This window comes from Panthera uncia, chromosome B1 (assembly GCF_023721935.1).
Source record: "Panthera uncia isolate 11264 chromosome B1, Puncia_PCG_1.0, whole genome shotgun sequence".
Classification (NCBI taxonomy): Eukaryota; Metazoa; Chordata; class Mammalia; order Carnivora; family Felidae; genus Panthera; species Panthera uncia.
Genome location: NC_064811.1, coordinates 89,994,744 through 90,021,724, shown reverse-complemented (window position 1 = coordinate 90,021,724; position 26,981 = coordinate 89,994,744). Strand labels below are relative to the sequence as shown.

At 37.3% G+C, this 26,981-nt stretch overlaps 1 protein-coding gene and 1 long non-coding RNA gene across 4 annotated transcripts in view; one reads left to right on the top strand and one right to left on the bottom strand.

Moving 5' to 3' along the window:
• LOC125923023 (uncharacterized) overlaps positions 1 to 26,981 on the top strand; it is a 58,914-nt gene that overhangs the window by 14,168 nt on the left and 17,765 nt on the right. Inside the window, exon 3 of one of the 3 annotated variants that reach the window (XR_007457862.1) lies at positions 24,358 to 24,454. The exons of the other annotated variants lie outside the window; for them this stretch is intronic. This is a non-coding gene — a long non-coding RNA (uncharacterized LOC125923023). The remainder of the gene's footprint in view (positions 1 to 24,357; positions 24,455 to 26,981) is intronic. 3 annotated transcript variants of the gene reach the window in all.
• LRIT3 (leucine rich repeat, Ig-like and transmembrane domains 3) lies at positions 9,992 to 26,949 on the bottom strand. The gene is made up of 4 exons (XM_049631031.1): positions 26,006 to 26,949; positions 22,344 to 22,816; positions 13,234 to 13,539; positions 9,992 to 11,866 (listed from the first exon to the last, which is right to left on the bottom strand). The coding sequence occupies exons 1-4, from the start codon at positions 26,122 to 26,124 to the stop codon at positions 10,710 to 10,712; spliced, it is 2,055 nt and encodes a 684-aa protein (XP_049486988.1). The 5' UTR covers positions 26,125 to 26,949; the 3' UTR covers positions 9,992 to 10,709.

The window sequence follows — 26,981 nt, the reverse complement described above, 5'->3', positions numbered from 1 at the left end:
TTTTTGTTTGCATTTAATTTATGTTTTTATTTTCCCATACTTGTGGTTTCAATTGTAATTTTTGAATATATGGAACATTAATAAGCTTCCAAAAGGAAAGCATTTTCGAAAAGTATACTCACAAAAGTGTACTCTTTCCCCTATTCTTTCCACACTAAACCACCCCCTCCTCACCCCCCAATTCTCCACGCACATCCTTAGTAGGCAGTCTGTTTCAATGCTTTTTGTTACCTGTGTTCCTTTGAAAGAATAAGCAAATATATGTGTGTATGTTTTATTACCTCCCTTTTTTTCTAAGTAGTGTCTACCTCCAGAAAAACACAGTTTGTTGGTATTTTTATTGGGATATTAAATTTATAAATTAGCTTGGAGATAACTTATATCTTGATGGTGTTGAAACATCCTAATCAGGAATAAGGAGTGCCTTTTTGCTCAACTTTATTTTTATATCTTCCAGGTTTGATTTTTCCTTAAGTAAATTTTAAATACTTCACATTTTATTTATTCCTAAATATTTTAGATTTTTCTTGACTATTGTAAACAAGGTTTTCTTTTCCAAGGTTATTTGTATATACAAAAGTTTTTAATTTTGGTGTGTTGATTTTATATGCTGCCACCTTGCTGATTTTTTAGTTTTTATCACTAATTCTTTAGGTTTTCAGGCATTGCTATAACATCATCTGCAAGTAGAGATAATTTTACTTCCTTTTTTGTTGTTGTTCCAATTTTGTTTTCTCTTGTCTAATTGAGTTGGTTAATACCTCTAGTACTATGTTAAATAATAGTGGAGACAGTAGGTATTCTTGCCTGGTTCCTGTCCTTGGTGGTATGTCTTTGTGTTTTTACATTAGGTAAAATGTTGCCTTTGTGTTTGTGTGTGTGTGTCTGTGTGTGTGTCTGTGTGTGTGTGTGTGTACATATGGGCACATACACGCACATAAATGTGAGGGTATATACATTAATATATGTGTATATATGTTAACCTTAATCATATCAAAATATATGACATTTACCAATCAACAATCTATGATATATGAACATTATACGTAAAGGAAGTATTCACCCATTTTTTTTTTTTTTGAGAGTCTTTATTAGGAATAGTGTTGAATTTTTTCAAAGGCTTTTTCGGAACTATTAATATAGAACTTTATATTAATAGACTTCCTAATATTGAACCAACCCTGCATTTCTTTATAAACCCTTCTTAGTCATGATGTTTCCTTAATGTGGTGTTGAAGTCAGTTCACTAAAATTTGAGTTTGGATTTTTTGCATTACTATTCATAAATGATATGATCTGAAATATTCTCCTTTTTAAACTATCTATCATAGTTAGACATTAGTGATATCATCTGGGCATAGTGACTTTTGTGGGATAGTTCCCTGATAACTTCTTTTAATTCTAGTGTAATTGCTCTGCTTATGCTTTCCATCAATACTTGGGTCCATTTTGGTAAATTGTATTTTCCTATGAAATGATGCATTTCATCTAGGTTTTCTAGTTTATTTACATACTGGTATGCAAAGTAGTCTTTTCTTATTTTTAAAATTTTCTGTCTATCAATAGTTACTTCTCTCTTTTTATGTTATGTTTTTGTGCTTTATTTCTTTAAAATTAAATTTCTTAGTGATTCGTCTCTTTTGTTGATTTCTTTCAAAAGAGCATAATCATTTGATTTCCTGTTTTTCTGTTTTCTGCCTCATTAATGTCTATTTCTACCTTCATTATTTGCTTCCTTAAGCTTCTTTTGTATCCTTTTGTTTTCTAATTATTTTAGAAATTTAATTTGCTTACTTTAATCACTTCTATTTTTATTGACGTATTTGCCACTTATGAGTATTCTGCTCATTGCTTTTTTAAGTATCTTGATTTCTATATATAGAATTTTAAATTATCACTATTTTTCAGAAATTCTGAAATTTCTGCTCATATTTTAGCTTTCATCAAGAGTTTGTTGTTGTTGTTGTTGTTGTTGTTTTAATATCTAAGTGGGAAATTCTACTTGCTGGATTGAAGATGATGGCCATACATTTCTTACACACTCTATTGACAGTTGGGTTCTATTTACCTTCCCCTTTGATTATGGATTGGGCTCTATACCTACTTACATCAACAGAATATGTTATTGTGGGTATATCTTGTAGGAGGACTGTCAGTTTCTGATTTGGTTGCTTGAATCCCTGAACCACCATATAGGATTTCTGACAACTCAGCTACAGAGACCAAGTACAGAGTCCCTGAAACTGACTACAGTTTCAAGTACAGAGTCCCCCAAGCCATCTCAGCTGATACCATAGCATCAAAAATGAACAACCTAGGGGCACCTGCGTGGCTCAGTCAGTTAAGTGTCTGACTTCAACTCAGGTCATGATCTCATGGTTCATGAGCTCAAGCCCCTAGTTGGGCTCTGTGCTGACAGCTCAGATCCTGGAGCCTGCTTTGGTTTCTGTATCTCCCTCTCTCTCTCTCCCTCCCAAACCTGGGCTCTGTCTCTCTCTCTTTAAAATAAATAAACATTTAAAAAAGTGAAAAAGAGGCAGACTATTATTTTAAAATAAAAGAAGAAAAGAAATTAACAACTCAGCTAAGCTCTTTCCAAGTTCCTCCCTAACAAAATCATGTGCAAAATATGTTTTAAAACACTAAGTTTAAACCTCTTAGGAAAAGGGGGAAATAGTTTTCTATCTTCTATAGACTTAAAGTTAAGTATAGAAAATTCCTGGCTTGCATTTTGTTTCTCCTGAGTTTCCTCAAAAAGCAGCTCTACTGTATATTGTTTAGTATGTTGTTCTTGAGAAGTCTGATGCTACCTAATTTTTCTTTTTTTTTTTTTTTTGCTACCTAATTTTTCTAACCTTACAACTAAGGTGACCTTTTTGCTTGGAAACCCTGAGGATATTTTGCTTCGTTTTTAGAAACAAATAGTTTTAATCTTTCTCTGTTTGGTGTTTTGCTTGCCCCCCCCCCCTTTTTAAATTCACTTGGCTTTTAGGAAGGCATGCATTTGTTCTTGTTTTAAAGGGTCTTTTATAGTGGGGTCTTTAATTCTCTTCTTTCCTACTTAACATTTTACTATCTTGTCTGTAATTTTATTTATTTTTTTTATTTTAGAGAGCATGCAAGTGGGGGAGAGGGGTGCAGAGAGAGAGAGAGAGAGAGAGAGAGAGAGAGAACCTTAAGCAGGCTCCATGCTCAGCACAGAGCCTGACATGGGACTGAATCTCACAACCCTGGGATCATGACCTGAACTGAAATCAAGAGTTGGACACTGAACCTACTGAGCCACCCAGGCACCCCTGGTCTATAATTTTTAAATAGTATTCTTTGACTCCAACATTTTACTTACATAGCAGACAATTAATCTTCTACTCTCCTATTTCTCTATTTCCTCTCCTCTCATTTTTTAGTTGCATTCTTTCTACTGTGTCAGTTTGTACACTGTTCACATACAATTCTTCCACTCATGTACCCACTCTTGTTTTAGTCTTTGCTCTACAGTTAAATGTATTAAATGATCAATATCAGTGCATTTGCTTTAATTTCCCCCCTCTTGCTTCTTTCTTTTCTTTTATTACCATGCCTTTGACAAGTACCACTTTTCTCTAGCTCCTTCTCCCCTAAAAGTAATGCTTTTCCAAGGCTTCCAACTCTGGTCCCACTCATTTGCATGCCTCTTCCCTGTAGCTTATGCTAGGAACTACCAAGTCTCAGATGTGAGGTCCATGTATTTGCACTTGATGTTTGCTTTTCATTTTCTGGTGGTTTTGTGTTTTTGCTTCACATATACACTCAGCTCTCTTCTTTCTTGCAGTCCCTTAAGACTTCCTTCTCCTGTTCTCTATACTTACCAGTTTCCAGCAATGACAGGGCATTCATTGGAATTTGATGTTTATTTCTTTCACAGGCACTTCATATTTTATGCTGTTCTCTCCTACTAATGCTAAAAATATGGGTCATATGTGGTTTTATTTGCATTTTTTTGTCAAACTAATAGTTTTGGGGTGATGACTTTTGGAAGGATGCATGGAGATACTAGGATTCCAGGGGGAGCCATTATCCTTCAGACCTGCTCTCTTGCCTTCTGAGATATTTTCTCTTACAATTCTTCTGTACTTTTACCTTTTTTCATTGCTCCTAGGGATCACAGAAAGTATAATAAGGAATTCAGTGTCAGTGAAGATCAATGCAATTACTCTAAGCATTTACTACTGTCTTAATGTTAAACACTTGGGAAATTCCATAAGACAAAAACAAAACCCTTAATAAACAATGTATTAAAATAATGGCAATGATAGGAAAGTTCCTGCTTTTCTCTAAGGACTTGATTGTGCTTGCAAATTGTACCAAATCAATACATAAACATTGAGGGTTTTTTTCCCTGAATAATTAAGATATAAATCATCAATATTATATCCTACACCAAAGAGAAAAAATTACAATAACTCTCATCCAACCACTTAGTTGAAATTAACTGCATAAAAGGAAAACAACACCAAAATATGCACTGGGAATATAGCCTAATTTGTTTCACTACTTAAACAAATCAAGAGTCAGGTGTTTATGTACAAAATCAATTTTATTAGAAATTAAACAAAAAGTGGCTACTCATCAAGACAAATATTAGCATTCTCTTTCAACTAAAACCAAGAATATACTTTTATTAATTTTTCTGTCTCTCTGCTATAGTCCAAGTGATTGACCAGAGGACTTGTAGTCTACAGTGTCCTTCAGGGTCCTTTCTGCATCATCCCTGACTCTTGGAATATCCATGAATGTCCCGAGTAATACTATTGCATGATGTCTTTCCATACTGTATTCTAACTCTAGTTGTTACCAAAAAAAATTGTTGTGTTTTTTTTTTTTTTAATGTGGAGCCACTGTGCTTCTTTGTAATTCCAATACCGCTTCTACATCCATTAGATAGAACAGTGTTTCTCAGAATCTTTACCTCACCTGCATCATTCCCCTGGGTTGCCTGTCAAAATGCAATTTCCAAGGCCCAAGTTTGCTGAATCTGAATTTTTACCTGCAGAACCCAGTTGTCTCCATTCTAACAACCTAAGCATATGCTCCTCAACACGATGCTCTAGGACAACATTTAGTGCCATGTGCTGCACTGTTAGTCTGCTGTCCCCATAGTCTGTGCTCTAGGTTCTTAACCCTTTCTTTTTTTAAGTTTATTTATTTATTTTGAGAGAAGGGGGGGAGAGGGGCAGGGGGGTGGGGAAAGAGAATCCCAAGCAGGCTTCATGCTGCCAGCACAGAGCCCAATGTAGGGCTCAATCCCACAAACCTTGAGATCATGACCTGAGCCAAAACCAAGAGTTGCACACTCAACTGACTGAGCCACCCAGGCACCCCAGTTCTTAACACATTCTTGCATGATAAAGTTTCTAGATGCTTGGTGATCTTGGTTTTGCCTTCCTGTGGATACTCCATAGTTTATCAAGGTCCCTGTTATGGCACCAAAAATTAAATTTGTTCCTGTAGAAATGGTTTATTAATGTAGAGTATAGAGGGACTGTTACCTTTCTTGATCTACCTACTACTCATATTAAAGTAACTTAATGCTACCATATTTAGCAATTAAATAACTCTGTTGGTTCATAGAATGATTGTAATCATTCTAAATCTAAATTTAAAATCTTAAGTCATAGATTTTTTTTATCACTTGAACATTCATATTTGTGCCAATTTAAATGCAAAATTTAATATTGTCCCTGTTAGATTTAATTCTGCTAAAAAGTCATCTAAGATCCTTTTCAAGATTTGGTGTCTTCACCTATCATATAAATGTGTTCATTGATAGCTTTATTCAGCATGAAAAAAATCTCTAATAGAGAGCCACAGTTCTCTGTTTTTTACCCTATTACCCTATTCTATTTGAGGTTTCTATAATTGATGTGGATGAAGATAAGCAGAGCACCTTGGAGAATATGTACCAAGATATTCAAAGACACAGAGATGCCAGTTTTTACCACCCCCCCCCAAAAAAAAAGAAAAAAAGAAAAGAAATTGATTAGACAGAGAATTGCTCTATATTTTTAAAAATTATGAGAGTGGAAAATCACATGGTTTTCAATTAAGACAAAATAATTGAGAGAAATGTCTCTTTTGGCAGCCACTTAGAATAGTTGTTCTGGTTTCTCAGATGTACGTTCACTTTCCCCTTCCATTAGGAAAAGTTTGAGAAGCACCAACATAAGACACCCTGTCTATTTTCATGTCCTCTGTAAAGTTGAGAAGTCTGTATTTATCTAGTCATTTACAAAACGCTAAATAGGGTAGAGGCACCCTAACAGACACTTTAGCATGTTATTTAAAGCCATTACTGGACATTCTTGAGAGGAAGCAACCCATATTACTCCATCAAGGCAAGACAAATAACAATAGCTAGCTGCTGTTTGATTTTCAAGCAGTCCTTTGATTGATCTGCCTAGTAACCTCATAAAAAACAGGCCATTCTGGTTTATTAAAGCTTCTCCTTAGTTGATATTTGTTGGCTGCTAATGACCATAATATTCATTTCTGAATGCTCAAAAACAAGCCTTTTAACAATCTGTTGTCAATTCTGCAAACATGAATCAAGTTGCCTGTAATTTCCAGAACCCACCCTATTCTCCTCTTCAAAAGTAAACATGAAAGTTAGTCACTTGTGGTCTTGTGCTATCTCTCCTATTTGCCATGACTTTTCAAAGGCTACTGAACAGTAGCTTTGAGATGATGGCTGAAAATTCTTTTACCACCCTAGTAATATATCTGGCCTCATAACCCCTTATCTATCCTGGGCTAAAATTTTCACTTCTCAGTTTCTTCTCCATATTCAGTTTTAAAACCCATTTAGAAAGGAGAAGAAAAAATAGGAGTTGAATGATTCTGCTACTTCTCTGATATACTTTCTCTTATCATCTCTAAACAGTACACTTATTATTTCCTTTTTCTTTTTAACAACAAAAAACGCCTTACAGTTTCTTCTAGTCAACCATATATATATATATTTTTTTTTTTTTTTACATGTTTTATTTATATTTTGAGAGCAAGAGACAGAGTGTGAGTGAGGGAGGGGCAGAGAGGGAGACACAGAATTCGAAGCAGGCTCCAGGCTCTGAGCTGTCAGCACAGATCCCAACACGGGGCTCGAACCCACGAACTGTGAGATCATGACCTGATCCGAAGTCTGACGCTTAACCGACGAGCCACCCAGGTGCCCCGAGTCAACCATATTTTTGATCCTCAGTTTACTGGGGGCCTTTATTTATGACACTTTCATAATAGATTTGCTACATCTCTACCTTCATCCTTGATTACTCTTCCTTCTTCATATATATATATATATATGATTTAAACTTTTAGATTAGTAGACAGCCGTTTAGCTTTCCTGAGCTGTCTCCTGTTTTATTTGAATTATTTCATAATTATTCAGCTAAAAGTTTTTGGGTTTTTAAATTCTCCCTTTGTTAGCCATATTCCCTTTTTGAAACTCAAGTCTGTGGACCAAAATTTTTTTTCTTTGAACTTTTTGTAAGTTTCCCAAAGTCCGGGGCACTTGTCTGACTCCGAAGTCCAGGATTTTCTTTTCTGGCCATAATAAACATTAGCTTGGAGTTCTCAACATGTTTTATGTCCTAGCATATCATTTTTTATAGTCTCACATGTGACACACCCTCACCAGTTACCCAAGTTTTACAAACCTCAAATATATCTTATCTGAAAGTAAAACATTGTAATCATATTTAATTGTCATGTGTATTGGTTATGTATCAGTTATGATCACTCTCCACAGTTCTTAAGGTAACATTGATAAACAGGCTGCTGATTATATAGGATTCCATGCTGCTTGCCATGTCAACCTTTTTCTCCCACTCAGGAAAGTATACTTGTGGGGCACCTGGGTGGCTCAGTTGATTAAGAGTCCGACTCTTGATGTCAGCTGAGGTCATGATCTCAGGATCATGGGATCCACCCCCACATCAGGCTGCACACTGAGCTTGGAGCCTGCTCTCTTCCTCTCCCTTTGTCCCTCCCCTGCTTGCTCGCTCTCTCTCTCTCTCTCTCTCTCAAAAAAAAAAAAAAGAAAAAAGAAAAGAAAAGAAAGAAGGAAGGAAGAAAACATACTTGTAAGAACATAAGAGCAGTGATATTATCAGGATAACTTTGACTACACTCAAATGTATGTATTTTTAGAAAGTAGATTATTTACAATTTTAGTCCTTTCACTATTAGGATTACTTAGGACTTACTTCATGTACCAAGTCCAAGTTGAAGATGACAGAGGTGCTTTCTCCTCCACACCAGCAAATATCTTTTCCTCATTAGTCAAAATAAGTGCAGGCCTCACTTTTTTTTTTTTTAATATTTATTTTTGAGAGAGTACAAATAGGAGAGGGACAGAGAAAGAGGGAGGCACAGGATCTGAAGCAGGCTCCACGCTGACAACAGAGAGCCCAACACAGGCTCAAACTAACAAACCATGAGATCATGACCTGAGCCTAAGCTGGACACCTAACCAACTAAGCCACTCAGGCACCTCATCACTTGATTTTGACCACGAGGGAAGTCAGTAATTTACCTCATCAGGGTGTCCCAAGTTTCCTTTCTTGACAAATAACATACCTTTGTAAAGTCTGGGTGCCATTTGGCTCAGTAATCTGTAACATTCTCCTGTAGTCATCATTTCTAATGTAGTGGTATTTTGGCAGTCTGTTTATATGAACCCTTTAAATATGGCAGTGAACTCCATGAGGTCTTTAGAGTAAAGAAATGCAAGTTTTTGCAATCTATTAATTCAAAATAAGTTGAGCCAACAACTTGAAGTGAAACACAAAATTGCCTGTAAAAGGTATCTTTCTAACAAATCTTAACAATTCATACTAAATTTTAAACCGTTAGATGATTAGACAATGCACTCAGTGATGAAAGCACCAAAGAAGAATGGGCTGGAAAGGAAAGAGAAGGAAAAGAAAGGAAATTATACAAGAAGGGGACATTTGGGAGCTCTGGACAGGCCATCCATCCATGCTGGTCTCCTCATAATATGCAGAATATTCCTAAACTAGGAATATTTTTCCTTTTTAATTAAGAGCCATTTGGAATGAATGATTTTTCATTATCCAGGTGCCTGTATTATAATTTTCACAATGTGTTACATTAAAGCCTGTCTGTTCCTTATGAAAAATACAGGATTTTCTTAGAACTTGCTTCTCAGGGTATTTCAGAACTCCTGACACACCTTTATAAATCTGTTCTGTACTCCAAAATCTCTGATGTAAAGGGAATATAATCTTTAGTAAAGGTGGTGATAAACTTCTTTAAAAAAAAAAACATAAATGTTATGTGTGACGCCCCTTTCCTATCTATTTATATGCCCCCCTCCAATTCAATTTCCGTGATGTTTTTGACCTAGAAAATCTGACCAAATTAATCCATTGAAGCTGCTCTTCAAGATCCTAAAACATCCTTTTCAGATCTAAAAAGAATTTTCAGAGTTCTTCCCTTTATCCAGGAAATCAAAATATAACATGGCAATGGGTGATGGGCATTGAGGAGGGCACTTGCTGGGATGAGCACTGGGTGTTGTATGTAAGCGATGAATCATGGGAATCTACCCCCCAAACCAAGAGCACACTGTATACACTGTGTGTTAGCTAACTTGACAGTAAATTATATTTAAAAAACAAAACAAAACAAAATATAACCTGGCAAAGGACAAACAACTTAGCTGTGGTCCTTTGACTACCTGAATATCTTCTGACAAAGCAGAAGGGGGAAAAAAAGAAATGAAGGAAGAAAGGGAGAGGGAGAGAAAGAGAAGAGGGAGGGGAAGAGAAGAGTAAATATCAAACTATTAAGGAGATTGTTTCAAAATGAGCACTTATGTTTTTAAAAAGATTCATACAGTCTGTTAGCAAATGCATTAGAATGCAATGGTTACTATTTTTAGCAATGGACTTACTATGTTCACAATCCTCCTTTTAAACTTATTTTTCCTAATACCTATGTTTCTAAGGGTAAGGGAAGTTTTTTCTTGCAATATTAATACAACCGTACAGTATTGTAATGCATAATGGTACCAAGAGCTAGCACCCTCCCTCTCCAATGGGTTGCATTTAACCTTAATGAATGCAAAATTCTATACTTTCCCACTCTCGCCTAGTAGGCAATGGCAGTAAATAGCCACAGCAAATGCCATAAAGCACTTCAAGCATGAATGAACATCAAGGCTTACCTGGTTATGCTAATCTTTACTTCTTGGAAAACTATCTTTTTAAAATTCAGACTTTACTTTTTGACAACTATTCTCACATGAATTTATTTTTAAGAACTAAGCACTATCCTAAAACATACTATTAACTTATTAAGCAGTACCCTAAACATTATTTCTATGGACATCTTCCACATAACAAAAACCCAGACTATTTGTCTTTTTAGTTCGGAAGTCACATGGTAGTTTTTACGTAATCTCTACACCCAACATGGGGCTCAAACTTACAACCCTGAGATCAGGAGTTACATGCCCTATTGACAGCCAGCCAAGTGCCCTTCGCATGGTATTTTTTTTTAAGCACAATTAAAAGCACTCCATTTGTGAGTTTCATAGAGGATGTGAAACTGTCCAAAAGTCATCCAAACAGAGGGTCAACCACATCCTCAGATCCTTAATTGTGCGGAAGAAATTTTATGGACTTCACATGTGCCTGAGTTGTAAAACCTTAGCAATAATACTCTGGTCTCAAACCTTCACTTTTAAAGGTCACCTGAGATTCCACACTTGACCTAGAACAAAGCAGCAATTTTTCAGAATCATCTCTGTGCCTTCGCGTCCAAAGTTCCCCTATACTTTGAGACCTGGGGGACAGGGTCTCAAATTGAATATAAGTCTCTTTTGCCAAATCATCTTCCCAGAAGGATTCTGACCCACATTGCAATTTACAAACTTTGTACAACAGGAAAAATATCAATGGCAAGACAACAACACAGGCAGTACCGCTCACCACGATAAGGAAAGACACTTGAGAATCACCTTCTTCTTCGACTCTGTCAACAGAAAAAGTGATACATTGGTCCTTCTGGGGAGGCACTCCCTTTGGACAGACGCATGCTATGTACTGCCTGCCAGGCTCCAAGCCATCTATGGTTACTTGGTCCTTGCTGGAATCTGCATTCAGCAGCAGCAGGTCCTTCTCGCCATACTTGGAATACAACACAGTCACCTCGGACTTACGTGTAGTGTTGACAGTGTTCCACATCAATGTCACACTCTCTTCAGTCTCACTGACTACTCTGAGATTTTCTATTGTGGTATTTGTCTCCATTGGCATTGCTTGATCCAATGACTCCAACTCTTCATTTTTACTTGCACTAGCTGAAGGAAACTTACTTCCACCTATCTCCGCCTTTACATTTCTTTTCCCATCTGGGCGGAGCTGGAATGACTGCTGGCTGGCCATGGTGGGCTTTGTTGAAATTCTGGTGCTTAGAGTTGTGATTGAAGATGCAATGGAGGAGAGGAAAGGAGATGAGGAGGAGAAAGCAGTGGAGGGAGGAGAGGAAGTAGAAGTAGAAAGAAAAATGGAAGAAGCAGGGGAAGAAGATGAGTTAGAGGACCAAGGAGATGACAGTGAACCGGGTATGGATGTAGATCTAGATCCTGGCTGGGCTCTTTGCTCAAGGTGATCTCCAGTTCTTTGAGAGGTGTCTGATAATACCGTGGTTGTGACAACACCAACCACTGTCACAGTAACCACAGCTTCTGACATCCCAGCCAAATTTTTGGCCTTACATTTGTAATCCCCAGCATCCTTGTAAGAAATGCCTGTCAAACTTATTATGGACCATCTGACTCCTTCTCCTGGAGATTCCTGAATTACTGTAAGAAAAAATATATATACTCTGTGAGGAAAAACTCAAGCAACATGCCAACCTATCTGGTTCTACATGTATCCCTTTCACATAAACCAAGAGGAAAATGGCACACTGCAAATCTCTGATGGCAGGTGATAAGTTCTGTAAATTGTCTACATGGAGGTCTTTGATATGCTGGGTTCCATGAGGTCTATATGGGGAATGGTATTTTAAAAAGACATGGGGGGCTATGAATTGGGAGACTTGGTTTTAGTAAATGTTAGTCCATGAATTAGTGTTTGATTTCAGACAAGTCAATTGGTGTCTTTAAGCCTCTGTTACTATATTTTTAAAATAAGAGAAGACAAAGTGGTCTCAAAGATCCTTTCCAATTTTAACTCACTATGAAATGGTTATTATAAGATCTTACTTAAATATTTCCCAAGATATTTTTTCATTGTAATAAAATGCTATCTATCTACATAGCCGGCTGGCATAGCAGATAACTTTCTGGCATAGAGGAGTCAAAATTAGTATTCTCAATCTTTCATTTTATAGTTAATCTAAATAAATTAGTAAACCATGGATTCTATTATTTGCAGAATAATATACAGTTTTTGCAAAATTGGAATTTTACTTTCCTAAAGACTAAAATCTAACATATTACCATTCTGTCTTGGTTTCTGAATCTTTATGAAGAATAATAATGTACTGAGCACTATCCTAGGATCCCAGAATTTAGCTTGCTACCTTAAGCTGTGGGCCTTTTACTGTCTATTTATAAGAATATTAGGCCTTAGCTATTTTTTATTCCATCAGGTTTCTTTATATCTATCTTGATTTACATTTAGCTTCAGTGAGTTTTTAAAATATATCACTCTAATTAATCAGAATATCACTATTGAAACTAAAGCCAAAGCACTGAGTTGGTCAGAGTAGGATCTGAAAAGTCTATGTAACCAATTTTTCTAAAAATTACATACTTTTTGTTTCATAATAAGGTTTGCATGTAATTTAAATAATGATTTGAATACTCATTCAAAAATGGGAAACCTATATTAAAATCTTTTTTTAAAGAAAACTGTAATATACATTTGAAAGTGAGCCATATCCCAAGATGATGCAGCAAGACAAAGGCCTTATTTGCAGTCATCCATCCATTGGATCATGTTTCTGTCTAAAAATCAGATTATCTAATTTCATCTACGTAGCTAGTCAGATAAACTGAGGAAAAGATTAACGAATAAAATGAACTTTTCAAAGTCCTTTCACCCAATAATTTTGGTGTATTTTATTAGAATTAACTAGCCAATTTCAAATCACACAAAACCATGAGTTTCAATTCAGACCTTTGCAAACTTCTTGTTTTATAGGCCTAAATTAAGAAAATACCTGTATAATTAACTGGTGAGCTGTCAGATCTGGTCCACGTGAGCTGTGGAGTAGGCTGGCCAGTAGCATCACACCGCAGCAGAACATTACTGCCCAGAGCAGATGTGATCTGGGTGGCCGACGTCATCACTGATGGCTTCAAACACTGTTCCAACTCAGCCCGCTGAAATAAAATCCCTGTCAGGCTCTCAGGTTCACTACATATCATCAGTGGATCAAGAAGCACTACAGCAGGGTCAGCAACTTTTGACAACTCGATCATTTTAGAAATGTGACAGTCACAGAACCAAGGGTTGTCCTGCAGACCTAAACCAGAAGGGAGGAAAAGATTGATAAAGGTTATCAACAGATGACTTCAGTTTACATCATAGTCACTTGGGCAAGCAAGCATTTGCGCTGTCTCCCTGAAAACAGAAGTGCTTTGAGAGATGAAAGGGGAGTCACCTCTCTGTCAGTTTTGCCCTACAATCTGGCTACCTGAATGAACATAGCCTGTCATTTCCGACCATTAATGATTGTAGCCAACATTTACTGAGCATTTACTCTGTACAGGTCTCTGTTCTAAGGACGTACCTCTATTATTTAATCCCAAAATCCTATGAAGGAGAGTATTAGTGTCCTCATTTCAAAAATGAAGAAGCTGAGATATAGAGAAATCAAATGATTTGACCAAGGCCACATAGCTAATCAGCATCTGAGCCAAGATTCTAATCCAAGTACCACAGAATACTATAAATACACTAATAGAGATATTTCTAGCATGTTATGAAAGTACTTCTGTTACCGTAGGTATTGGAGGGTGTAGAGAGACACCTAACTCTGCCTGCACTGTGTCTTGGGTTTGCGTGATGTGAAGACCTTTGGAGGACAAGTTCTGTGTAGCATGTAGAGTGAGATGCAGGAGATGTCAGGAGATAAGACTGGAGACTGGGAGAGGCTGGAACAGAGCTTGCCATGAATGCCATGCATGGGGGCCGTACAGGTGCCCTACCCAAATCCCCCTTCAAGAGAGAAGCAGCAGCAAGGAATAGAGTTAGCTGACAGCCTCCAGTTGGAGGACTGCCTCAGCTTTCAGAACTGTTAGCAGACATGCTTTGGCCTTCAAGAAGAGTGTCCATTAGAGCTTTAAAGGCAAGTGAGGAAAATGTAACTATTGGAAACCAGAAGAAAGGAGACCCTTTTACGGAGTGGCAGAAAGTTTAGAAACACTGCCACCTGTGGTTAACATGGAAAGGAGAAAACACATTCAAGGAAATGAATGTTCCAGCCATTGATATTTCCTTCCACACGGAGTGTTGAAACTGCTGCCCGGTACTCCTTGCTGCTCGTAGTAAAATGTGAAGGGCAGACAACAGCTAAAGGAAGAACTGCTAAATATAAAGGAGCCAAAACTTGCTGGGTTGAGTAATAAAATTGCTTCTTAAACCCAGCCTCTCCAAAGTTCTCAAATTAAGAAAGGGCTTCAGAGCAAAAATCAAATCCAGGGACAGTGAAAGTATATAATTATTTGCTAATATCCTAGAAGGATCTCAGGTAGTGCTTCAGAGCCTTTGGTCAGACAAAAATCTCTCTAATGATATTAAGGGTGATGTCCCATGTAAATAAAGCGCAAAGCTGAAAGAGATTTATCTCAAAAAGATTTATGGTTGTGGCTTTTTACTAATGGAGTGGATTATAACATTGATTCATAAGGAGAAAAGACAATCATAATTTTTAAACATTCTAACCATGTTAGAAGATTTAACTTCATTCTTAAATTCTATTTATGTCTCTTTATGTCTATTTTTATTAGAATAGCACTTCATGAGTGGTTCATATTTTTCTGCCAGAATTTATAAAAATTTAGTTTTTTTATCTTCTTAGAAATTTCACTTCTTCCATGGATGAATTATCTTGAACTTCTTCCTCTTACATTTAGTCCTGTGAATCTATGACCAGTTCTCTAATATCCAACTTGCCAGCAAACATCAAATTCATTCTGTCATGTAACAATTAACATGTGGATAATACTTTTTGCTCTCAAAACACTTGTTATGCTAAATTTTTGCTTTATAAAAGAATAACAAAACAAGTTGACAGTTATTGTTTCCTGTATGACAAATATTGTACTTGTCAAGAATTGTAAAGGGTCTGAGTTTTATCCAACTTTAGGGTGACCAGTTGGCAGAAGACATAAGACTTCTGGTCAGAGATGAAGGAGATCTGGAGGAAGACGTTATTATCTCCCTTATACTGGGCAGTAAACATGCCTACCCTTTGCTCTGGAGGGAGATACATCTTTACCTTCCAAAGCAGTTCTCTACATAAACATCCTTAAAAAGATAGTTCAGAACAAAAGGCAATGACTGCCCCTGCTCACTAGACAGGCAGAATTGTGAGAGACCATGGAAAATTGTCTTCCAGCAGTGCTAAGTATGCTGAAGGATTTGTCTACCTCAAGCCTGACAATAGCATGAGGTAGATAATATTAGTATCATCATCATTTTATTTTTTTTTTTATCATCATCATTTTAAAGAGGAAAAAGCCAGCACTCAGAGAGGTTAAGGGTCTTCCTGTCGTTACACAACTGAATATAGTCAGGATTTGAACCTCAGTATCCTGATTTTAAATCTCATTCCCAAGCACTGTATGTCTTATATTGACCTCAGGAAGCTAGTGTGATTCTCTAAGTCTCACATCAGAGGATGCTAAAGCACAAAGAGATTACTGCCTTGATTCTGTAAGTAGCTTAGAGTCCTGACTAAATCCCAGATGTTTTAGCCTCCTAATCTACTACCCCTTCCACCATAACTCATTTCATCACCTAAAAATATTTAGGGCCACCGGGTGGCAGCTATAGTGCTGTTATCTATAAACACATGTCAAAGCAGCGATGTCCGGAGCACAAATGTCTACATGGGGAACCATCCAAGAACTGTAACATTAACGGGTCTACTCATGCTTTGAAACTGTCCTAAAAATGTGTTAATGGTGAAACAAAATTCTCTTAAAAATTAATCCTACTTTTATGTCTAAAAGTTATGTCTAAAAGTTACATAAAACAGGAAAATATTTTAAATTCCTCAAAAACATAATGTTTATTCTAGATTTGAAACATCCAAGGTCAAAGGCACAACTTTTAGAGCCTGAATAATAATAATGACCTGAGTGCTGAACACATTCATCAGGTGTTTTGTGTTTTTTGTTTTTTGTTTTTTTCCTTTGGGGGACAAAGGTACAAGAACTCCCTGAAGTTAAACTGTTATTTGCACTGCATTCCTTCAAGGCAACACACCCACCACAGTCACAGTAATTTGCATTAATTAATTTAGTTTATGTAACTATTCTTGGATGGGGCAAGCCAACTTTGCCTTATTCCTTTTCTAAAAGGATAATGTTTTCCATGCATCACAGTAGTTGAATTAATTGTGCTATTTTGTGTGTGTGTGAAAAGTCAGCAATAAATTCTTGTACCAAAGTTATTCTATAAGCTCTTGAAAGCAAAGACCATGCCTTAGTCTGTTTTGTAATGGCAGTAGTGTCTAACAATTCAAGGGGGAAAGTAAAGTCTTTTCAACAAATGGGTGCTGGAACAACTGGACATCTGTTTGGAAAAAACCTCAACCCCTACCTCATGCTACACTCAAAGACTATTTGAGATGCACCACAGTCATAAGCATAAAAGCCAAGAATATAAAGCCAGAGACTGAACATAATAGTTAAAACTATAAGGAAAACAGAATATTTCTGTGACTTGTAGGAAGACAAATATTTCTTAGATGAGACACAAAAGGCACTAACTATAAAAGAAAAAGCTGGTAAATCAGACGTCACTAAAATTTAAAAGTTTCTTACCAAAGACACCATGAAGAAAATGAATAAACAAACTACAGACTTGGAGACAATATTAATAATACACATAATTGACAAAAGGCTTGTATTCAATACTAAAAAGAAAATGACTTTTAAAAATTGTATATTGGCATAAAGGAATATAGCAATGACCAATGGCCCAATGAAAACATGGTCAATGCCATTAGTCATCAGGGAAATGCAAATTAAAATCACAATGCGAAATCACTCCCTGACCACCCACCCCTAGGAAATGACTGAAATGAAAAAGACTGATAACATCAAGTGTTGGTGAGGATATGGAGCAAGTAGACTGTTACACAGTGCTAGTGGGGGTGTAAAATGGTACAACCTCTGGAAAATTGGCAGTTTCTTAAGGAGTTGTATAGCCATCTTAGGACCTAGCAATTTCAATCCTGGGAATTTATCCAAGAGAAAGAAAATAGGTGCCACAAAAACCTTTGCATAAAAATGATAACAGCAGCTTAATTCATAATAGCTAAAAACTGGTAAGAGCCCATGTGTCCAAAAACAGGAGAAAGGATAAACAATTCATACATTCATAAAATTGAGTATGACTCAGCAAAAGGAACTATCCGTACATGCAGCGACATGGATGAATCTCAAGAACAATAATGCTAAATGAAAGAAGCCAGGCACAAGAGTGTATTTTAGATGATTCCATTTACATAAAATTCTAGGGCAAACAAAATTAACCTACTGTGATAGAAATAAAAATAGTGGAAGGGGTGCCTGGTTGGCTCAGTCAGTTAAGCGTCCGACTTCGGCTCAGGTCATGATCTCATGGTTTGTGGGTTCAAGCCCCACATGGGGCTCTGTGCTGACAGCTCGGAGCCTGGAGCCTGCTTCGGCTTCTGTGTCTCCCTCTGTCTCTGCTTCTCCCTGCTCATGCTCTGTATCTCTCTCCTTCGAGAATAAACATTAAAAATTTTTAAAAAAGAAAAAAAATAGTGGTTGCTTGGAATGGAGGAGATTGACTGAAAAAAGACAAAGGGGAACTTTTCCAGTGTGATAAAATTATTCCGTATCTTGGTGAGGGTGTGGGTTCTGTGGAGGTATGGCATTTATCATCATTTTCTAAGTTGTGTACTTAAGATCCATGGTATGTAAGTTATACTTCAACTCCTCCATTTAGAAAACGTTTGAAAAACAAAAGAATGATATCTCTGGAGATAAACTAAACTTGAAGCTTGACTGCCTTTCCACCAGCTGTAAAAAGGTGGTAGTACAGACCCACTTTATGGTATTGTCCTGAAGGCTGAGATACTGCCAGGGAGTCCTTAGAAGAGCACCTAGCACGGAATCAGCCTTAACTGCGTGGATTTGTCTCCTTGGTGCCTAGCAAAGAACAAGCATAGCAACAGGGACTGACAGGTGTTTGTTGAATTAAATTAATGCCATTTTAGAAAATTTTGTGGGAATACTCATGTGGCCGCTGCCCTTCAGGCAAACTTAATTCTAATCTGGAGAAGAGCTTATGTTTGCAATTGAGCAAATTTGGGTGCCAGTAAAAAGCACCCAGAAAAGCATTTTATATCCTCTCCTACTGCAAGCTTTTTCCTCCAAGACAAAGAGTGTGGAGCCTCACAGAGTCTGCCTGTGTAAATATTTGTCTATTCTGGAGAAAGAGACCATGGAAATTTATCTGTATTGCAAATCAAAACTCCAATCTAGTTTCACAGTTCACTTAAATGTTTACTTGCAAGACACTTGTTTATGTTTTTATGATACATTAGAGGATAATTTGATTAAGCTGATATTTTTACTCATGTAGAAAGAAGAGTCATGGAAAAGCCTCTCCCTAATTTTTTTATATTAAATAAATATATGATTTAAAGAGATAGTAATGCATACGTGAGGAAACTAACTCTAGTATTATTACATACAATACATTACAAAAGAGTGTGGAAGCACATGGGTTCTGGAGCCAAACAGCCTGTATTCACACCCCAGCTCCATGAGTATGATGAGTAAATTTGGGCTTGTGGCTTAACTTGTGTCTCAATTCTTCTGTAAAATGGGGATGAAATGATACTTAATACAGGGTTAACGTGAGACTGGAAGAAGTTATATATGTAAAATATAAGAACGAGACTTGGCCTTGAGTAAGCACTCCATCAATATTACCTATTACTATTATGGTTACAAACAGAACCGCTGTCTGCTAACAATAATGAACACGGTACAATAACAATTAAATAAAAGCAGAATGTGTTCCACCATAATAATAGAAAAGTAAATTCTAGAGGGTACTTGGAAAGATATAATTGCCACAGTTAAAACCTGAGTTCTAGAAAAGCTAGAACTGGTTCTCACCGCCATATTTTAATGACGAAATTAGAAGACTCCAATATAGTTAAAATAACAGAAAAAGCCAAAATAGAGGAGTCTTTCTTTATAAGACACATCTATCTCAGTCATAGCTGTTGTGGATTATTGTTGATCTAAAATTATAACCTCAGAGACTGTCCACCTCATATTCTAAAGAACTGTCACATAAAATATCTTATAATATTCTCATTACAGTCTTATGAGTCAGAAAAGAGGGAGTGAGTCCTCCTATCTCCATTTTCCAGATGAAAAACCCGAGTTTTCTGTGTGTGATTCACACACATGAGCCAGTCTTTTTTTTTTTCTAATTTTTTTTTAACATTTATTCATTTTTGAGAGACAGAGAGAGAGCGTGAGCGGAGGAGGGGCAGAGAGAGAGGGAGATACAGAATCTGAAGCAGCCTCCAGGCTCTGAGCTGTCTGTCAGCACAGAGCCCGATGCGGGGCTCAAGCCCACGAACCATGAGATCGTGACCTGAGCCAAAGTCAAATGCTTAACTGACTGAGCCACCCAGGTGCCCCGAGCCAATCTTATTAGAGGAGAGCATTTCTTTCCCCTTTTGTTACATAGCAGGCTATGATTTTGCTAAGATCAGCGGCCACATATGGTTGGGCATGTTTCAAAATATCTTTTGTTATTTATTATCATTATTATCATCACTATTATAAAAGCAATGCATGACCAAAGCAGAACATTTTGAAAATACAGAATACTGAAAAGATGTCCCACCACCCAAAGAGGACAATTAACCAGCTAGTGTATTTTTAAATTTTTTTCTTTGCACATTTTATTTATTTGTATTGTATTGTATTGTATTGTATTGTATTGTATTTTAGAGACAGCATTGCAAGCAGGGGAGAGGGACAGAGGGAGAGATTGAGAGAGTCCTAAGCAGACTCCACACTCAGTGCAGGGCCCAATTCAGGGCTGAATCCCACAACACAACCCTGGGATCATGACCTGAGTCAGACTCAAGAGTCAGACACTCAACCTACTGAACCACCCAGGCGTTCCTCTTTGCACATTTTAAAATAGTTATGATCATGAATATGTATAATTACATACCCTGATTTCTCAGTTTAATGTTATACCAAAAGTATTTTCATGTCACCTTTTTAAAGAATCTGCTTTTGAACAGTCTGAACCCTGAAGCATAGATAAAGATGTTTATCTCTTAGGACTGTGAGATTTCATAACCCTTTTCAGTTTGATCCCTAAACTTTTATCCAGATTTAACTCACAAGGGAACAATATTAATGTCCCATAAATCAATTCTTCATAATGATATTAGCAATATTAGTGACTAGTCATTAGAGAGCTATTAATAAGAATTTATTAATTTGATTTTATTTTCTACTATAGAGCTCCATTTGGTAATTCTATTAGAACCAAGAGTCACTTTCAAAGAAACTTAGAAAAATGTGTAGAGAAATAGAATCTCAATGTTTAAGACAATTTCTAGCTATTAGTGTTACTCATAAGGACTAAATTAGTGGCTAAAGTAGAGTAAATAAATACTGCTGTACAGGTTTACACGGTGCCTGTCATGGTGTACATAATAATAAGGACTCCACAACTATTGTTAAACTAATATTTTTCCCCAATCCATCCTATAATATTCCTTTTATTCTCTAATAGAAACGTTTGAAATATTAGATAAACAGTAGGTAAACAAAAAATAGCCATATAATAAAAAATTACATGACTTTTCCTCTTTGTGTCTGGTTTTTATCACTCATATTTTTAGTCTCATAAGCACCAAAATGTATTTACATTTCAACAAAAGCAATGCTAAAATCATTTAAATGCTGCCACAGCATTTTTCCTTTTTATCAAAAAAAAAAAAAAATCTCAGTTATCTTTATTTATAATTTGCTTTACAAATATTTGAGCATGTGATATTGGTCAATAGGAATTCCTGGCACAAATTTAGCATCGAGTTGCCTCTCACGCCAAAAGGCTTATAAGTCATTTCCCTGACCAAAGACCCAGTTCTTTATCCTGAGAAATACAGCCTCTCCTGCAGCCCTGATGGACATAACTGGTGAACTAATGACCTAGGCTTACTGGGTGAACAAGAATTTAGGAAATCAACTTGATCAGAGCCTCAGGCTTGTGTCACACACAAAAGTATGAAAGACCTCACTGCCCACAGATACCCCTGGAGAAGGGTCTCAGTTCCCTGATTTCAATCTGGCAACCACATTTACCGGGCATTTGCCATGTGTAGAGCGCCGTGCAAAGCACTGTGGGAAGATACAAAAAAAGGAAGAGATAGACTTACTGAAAGGAGTTTACACTTTAAGAACCCAAGACAAATACCCATAGAACCTAAACAAAGTCAAGATCAAAGTCTACAAAACATATCACAGTTAAACTAAGAGACCAAATCCACTAGGAGACCCCAATAACTGGTGCCTTCATCATTTCTTTTTAGATTAAGAAAATTTGGAAGCTGTTCTCCCTAATTAATTAAACCACTGCCACCTCATAAAGATGCCAGTGCCCCTCTTCTACTCCTGAAGAGCCTGATGAAGGGCTGAAAAGAGAACAGAGCAGGTTGACTGTGGCAGAGCATGGAGCATTGATATGTTCACAGAAACAGGGCAGGTTGGTAGGTTTTGTCACTCAGCCCCAGTATCTCTGACAGCACCATCAGTCTCTCAGTTTATGAAACTAACTCTCCTCACTCCTCCAACACACATACTGCCTGCCACCCTCCCTCCAGCACTCATAGAGAGCCATTACACATTACACAGGGTAAACAAGTCAGTTGACCCTAAGTCAACCAATAAAGTGCCATTCCATCAAAAACTCAAGTATAGAGTAAAAAGCCAAATTCAATAAATGTGAAAAGGCTGAACAGCTGAAGGCATGCAAAGCAAATAATCTGGACCCAAGAAGCCCAGAGGCTTCTGAGCTTACCAAGAATAATTCTTTGTGGTGAAAGGTCCAGGCTTCTTGACGATGTTGTAAGTAAGTGGGACCAGCTCTCCAGGAAATCTGGTGGTAGTGTGGTTAGCCTGTTGCTTGATAAATCCAAGTAGACAAGGTTCTTCAGGTACCTGACCACCTCGTTAGGCACACTGGTTATTCTGTTGTTGTGCAAATCCAGGGTCCTCAGCTGGGGCATGTCCAGCAGAGATGCCCAAGGGAAAGCGGCCAGAGAATTTCCATCCAAGCGCAACTCATGCAGCTGCTTTAGGTTGTAAAAGCTGCTGGCATCAAGGCTGGCCACGGAATTGTAAGTCACCCAGAGGTACTGGAGCTCCACCAGGTAGTAGAAGGCCTCTGCAGGGATTCTGCGGATGACAGTCTTCTCTATACGTAGCTTCACAGTTTCCACAGGGAAGTTCATAGGGACCTCATTCATATCCAGGTCATTACATAGCACCGACCTAGTGTCACAAAAGCAGTGGAAGGAAACCTGCTTTCCAAGACCCACGTGAAAAAATAATACTTGAAACATGCATCAGTTTTTCATTTCCTACTCGTTTTCACAAAATACCTGTTCAGCCTGGCTGACCTATTCATAATTCATCATCACCATCATCTTCTTTTAGGTTGAATCATATGAAATGGCCATTTTAGTAGGATAAAAATGATCAGATATCAGCAATTTCATGTGTTTCAACCTACTATTGATGGAACTCTTTATGTGTCAGACCGGTACAACACACATCACATCCACCTAATTTATCAACAGCCCTATAAGGTAGATACTGGGTAATAGGTAAAGGCACCGGCTCTAGAGTCAGGCTGATCTTGGTTGAGATCTAAGCTCTGCCACTTCCTTTGTGGACATGAAAAGCCACGTCAGTCCCTCAACTTCATTTTCCCACATGGCACTGTTAGGATGATTAATTTAAATGGGTGTAAACTTTTATACCTTCCTGGCACATAATAATGGGTGTTTGCCATTTTTTATCATTAATCTATTTTTACAGATAAAATAACTGAGGCCCACCAATGTGCGATAACTGCTGAAGGTCATATGGCCAGTGGGTTACACAGCCACCTATTAAACCCACATCTGTCCAACTCTAAAATACACACTTTTAACCACTTTAGGAAATGACCCATATTTTTAAAATCCCCTGTTAACGTTATAAATTGATCCCTTTTAAATAACTTAATTTTAAAAAGGAAGAAAGGAAGGAGAAAGAAAAAAAAGCCAAGTGTTCACACTAGATGCTTAAAGTTGAACTCTATTTTAATGTGACCGGTGAGTTCCTTTCAGCCTAAGGAATAAACCAGAAACTGCAAGTTTATTTCTTTTACCACTCACTAACTTAAGTGACCTTGAGTAAGTCACATTGTGATCTTGTTTAATGGCATTTGTAAAACAGGCATAGAAAAACAAGCCTGTCCCCTCTGTGGATATAAAGTATGAAGAATCAGAGAATTTAGATTCATTTTAACCTGAAAAAAGACTTATTTATCCCTCATTCATACTCACTCCCACTGGATTGCTGAAAAATGAACAATAAAAATTTTGCAAAGCATAGTCTAAATTACAGTCTATTATACTTGTAGTACATAATAACAATGAAACAGCCATTTGGTAAAAACAGGACATTAAATCAGTGAATTTTATTTTACTTTATTTTTTTTAATTTTTTTTTCCAACGTTTTTTTATTCATTTTTGGGACAGAGAGAGACAGAGCATGAACGGGGGAGGGGCAGAGAGAGAGGGAGACACAGAATCGGAAACAGGCTCCAGGCTCCAGGCTCCGAGCCATCAGCCCAGAGCCTGACGCAGGGCTCGAACTCACGGACCGCGAGATCGTGACCTGGCTGAAATCTGACGCTTAACCGACTGCGCCACCCAGGCGCCCCAAATCAGTGAATTTTAAAAGCCAGTGTATAATGAAAAGGGAAGTAGGTAGCAGAAAGCTGGAGTGCGCTGACAATATCATCTCCTTTCTGTAACTTTAGGAGAAGACTATGGAATCATTGGAATTCTCTAGGAACACCTCTTTTTCTTCATCTCTATTCCAAATTACAACTTTCAGTGCTATTTTATACCAGAATGGTAAGTCAGCATTCCAGCGTAATGGAAAAAAGCCTGGATAGGAAGCGGAAAGACGTAGCATCTTTATCAACCAGTCACTGTATCAACTCAGTGTTGTGACCTTGGACAAGTCATTTAATCTCTGTATGGTTGTGTTTCTTTGTTTATAAAAGGACAGCAGTCAAACTAGATTATTTCTAGAGTCCTTGCCAGGCATAACGTGCTATGGTTTTTATAAAATCAATAATGGGGTTATCATGGGGAAAAAAATAAACATTTCTGTGGCTGTTTTCTCACAATTAGGGAGCCCCTAGTCATTAACTGCTTCATATCTTTTGCCAAGTAGGTCTTTAATTTGTTACATTCTTTCCTTGTCTTAACCTACTTAGTGAATATCCCAAAAAGATACAAAGAGTTGGTTAAGTAAAGTTCAAACAATAACAAATCAAATTACTCAAAAATATATTTTACTTATTATTGTTTATTTGTTTAAAGTTGTAAGATATAGTGGCCTGGGTTGCTCAGCTGGTTAAGCGTCTGACTTTGGCTCAGGTCATGATCTCAAGGTTCATGGGTTTGAGGCCTGCATCAGGCTCTGTGCTGACAGCTCAGAGCCTGGAGCCTGCGTGGGATTCTGTGTCTCCCTCTCTCTCTCTCTCTGCCCCTCCCCTTCTCGTAATCTGTCTCTCTCTCTCTCTCTCAAAAATAAACATTAAAAAATAAAAATTAAAAAAATAGTTTTAAGACATAAATTGGGCGATTCTTTTAACTAATTATTTTCAATGAGAGGCTCACTGTTCACTTCAACCAAGCCACAAAATAATCTGGTTGTTATTAAATATCCTCCCCCCCCCCCACGTCCCCCCCACCAAAATCAAGTTCTACCAAGTTTAGCTAACAACAGTTCTGTTTTGCATTTAACTTCTATCTCAAAGGACTCACTACATTATTAGTATGTAAGTATTCTCACTCCACAGGTAGATGTTAAAGCAGCCCAGAGATTAACTTCAGTGAGGCCCCCCAGTGTCTGCAATAGACAAGGCTGATTTGTATCTTTCCAACTTTTCTTTGTAAACTCCAGTACCTTAAAATGAAAAATTCTAACTATGAACATCTCTAAATTCACTCTTGTGATCTTCCTTCCTACTTTTTAAGGTCTATCCAAAAGGCATGAAAAAGAAATGGGAAATCAGGGAAGCAAATGCTCTGGTACCTCCTAGATTGGCCCTCCCTCTCATGCCTTCTGTAAACAAGCTGAGCTGGCCACACACATTTCAGTGGTTTGACCTAAAAGGGACATGTTGTGAATATGAGTGCAGTGAAGATTTTGGTTACACAGAATGTGTTTGAGAGTCTCAGATAATTTGAGAGGGTTTTAAGAGCTGAATTGCTCAAAATGAAAACAATGGAGTGAGCAACTGGTATTAACACAATTAAGCTAAAGCTTAGGTAAATTAAACCTTCTGTCCTCTGATACCTGGTCAACAATTTGCTTTCAAAATAAGGCTGCCTAGTTGGAGTCCTTTTCCAACAAAATCATTAGAACACTTAATAGCAAGGAGAGGAGCATACCTTGATCCTGTGCCGTCATTTCTGCCATGATAATCGCAGGTGCACTGTGAAGGACATGAACAGCTCACTCCCTCCAAAAAGCTAATGAGCACAATGCACAGGCATGCTGAAAGACGCATCGCTCCTTGTAGAGGTTATTTGAACAGAAAGTAAAAACCAAATCCTAAACTTCAGAAACTGGTGTGCCAGGAATGCAAACAGCCATTTAGTAACAGCAGATTAGATAGGATTAGCTGAGATCTGTAGTTACTTAACCTTCAAGTGTATTTTACAGGGGATCAATCGACCTAGGCTTTGAAAATGGTTTCAGCAAAGTAACACATTCCAAAGAATATGAAAATCAAGCACATGTCAAGAAAATTTCAATAGTTGCCCATCTCCAGATTTGCAAGGAAATGCCTATTAAATCCTTTTCCTATGAATGTAATTGCTACTATACTGTGAAGATACACTTAACGTTTAAAACAATTCAATGTTTTAGGGGTGCTAGAAAATACTGCAGCTTATTTATATAACATTATAAATTATAGTTTTTGCATTTGTGATCTCCAAAAACAAAGTAAACAAAACCCAGTACCTAGATTTTTTAGGCAAAATGCTTCAATCCACCACTGAGTAGCAGGACCCAGGCTCTGGTGAGAATGTCTCCTGCAGCTCTCCCACGTCACCTCAGTGCAGCATGTTTGTTTGTAATGAAGGCCATTATCTTGGTTTAAGAATATATTTTATTCTACATTAGTTTCCCAAGTTACGGGCATCAAGCCAGATCTGAAGATCCATTTCTTTTAGCAAAATTAGGCTCTATCAGAAAACAAAAATGTAATTCAATAATTAAAAACTACCTCCAATCACAGAAGATGGACAATCCTCATCGACAGTTGATAGTCATGGATTTAGTGGCGTGTGTGTGTGTGTATGTGTGTGTGTATTGATTGGCCTTGCCTGATCTCACTCACACACACACACACACACACAC

Excerpts from the sequence above, each read along its gene's own strand:
- LRIT3 (XM_049631031.1), bottom strand. The coding sequence starts at position 26,124 with ATGCGTCTTTCAGCATGCCTGTGCATTGTGCTCATTAGCTTTTTGGAG. Across the intron at positions 22,817-26,005 it reads AATGACGGCACAGGATCAAG|GTCGGTGCTATGTAATGACC; the intron begins GTATGCTCCTCT and ends TTGTGACACTAG. Across the intron at positions 13,540-22,343 it reads ACCACAAAGAATTATTCTTG|GTCTGCAGGACAACCCTTGG; the intron begins GTAAGCTCAGAA and ends CTTCTGGTTTAG.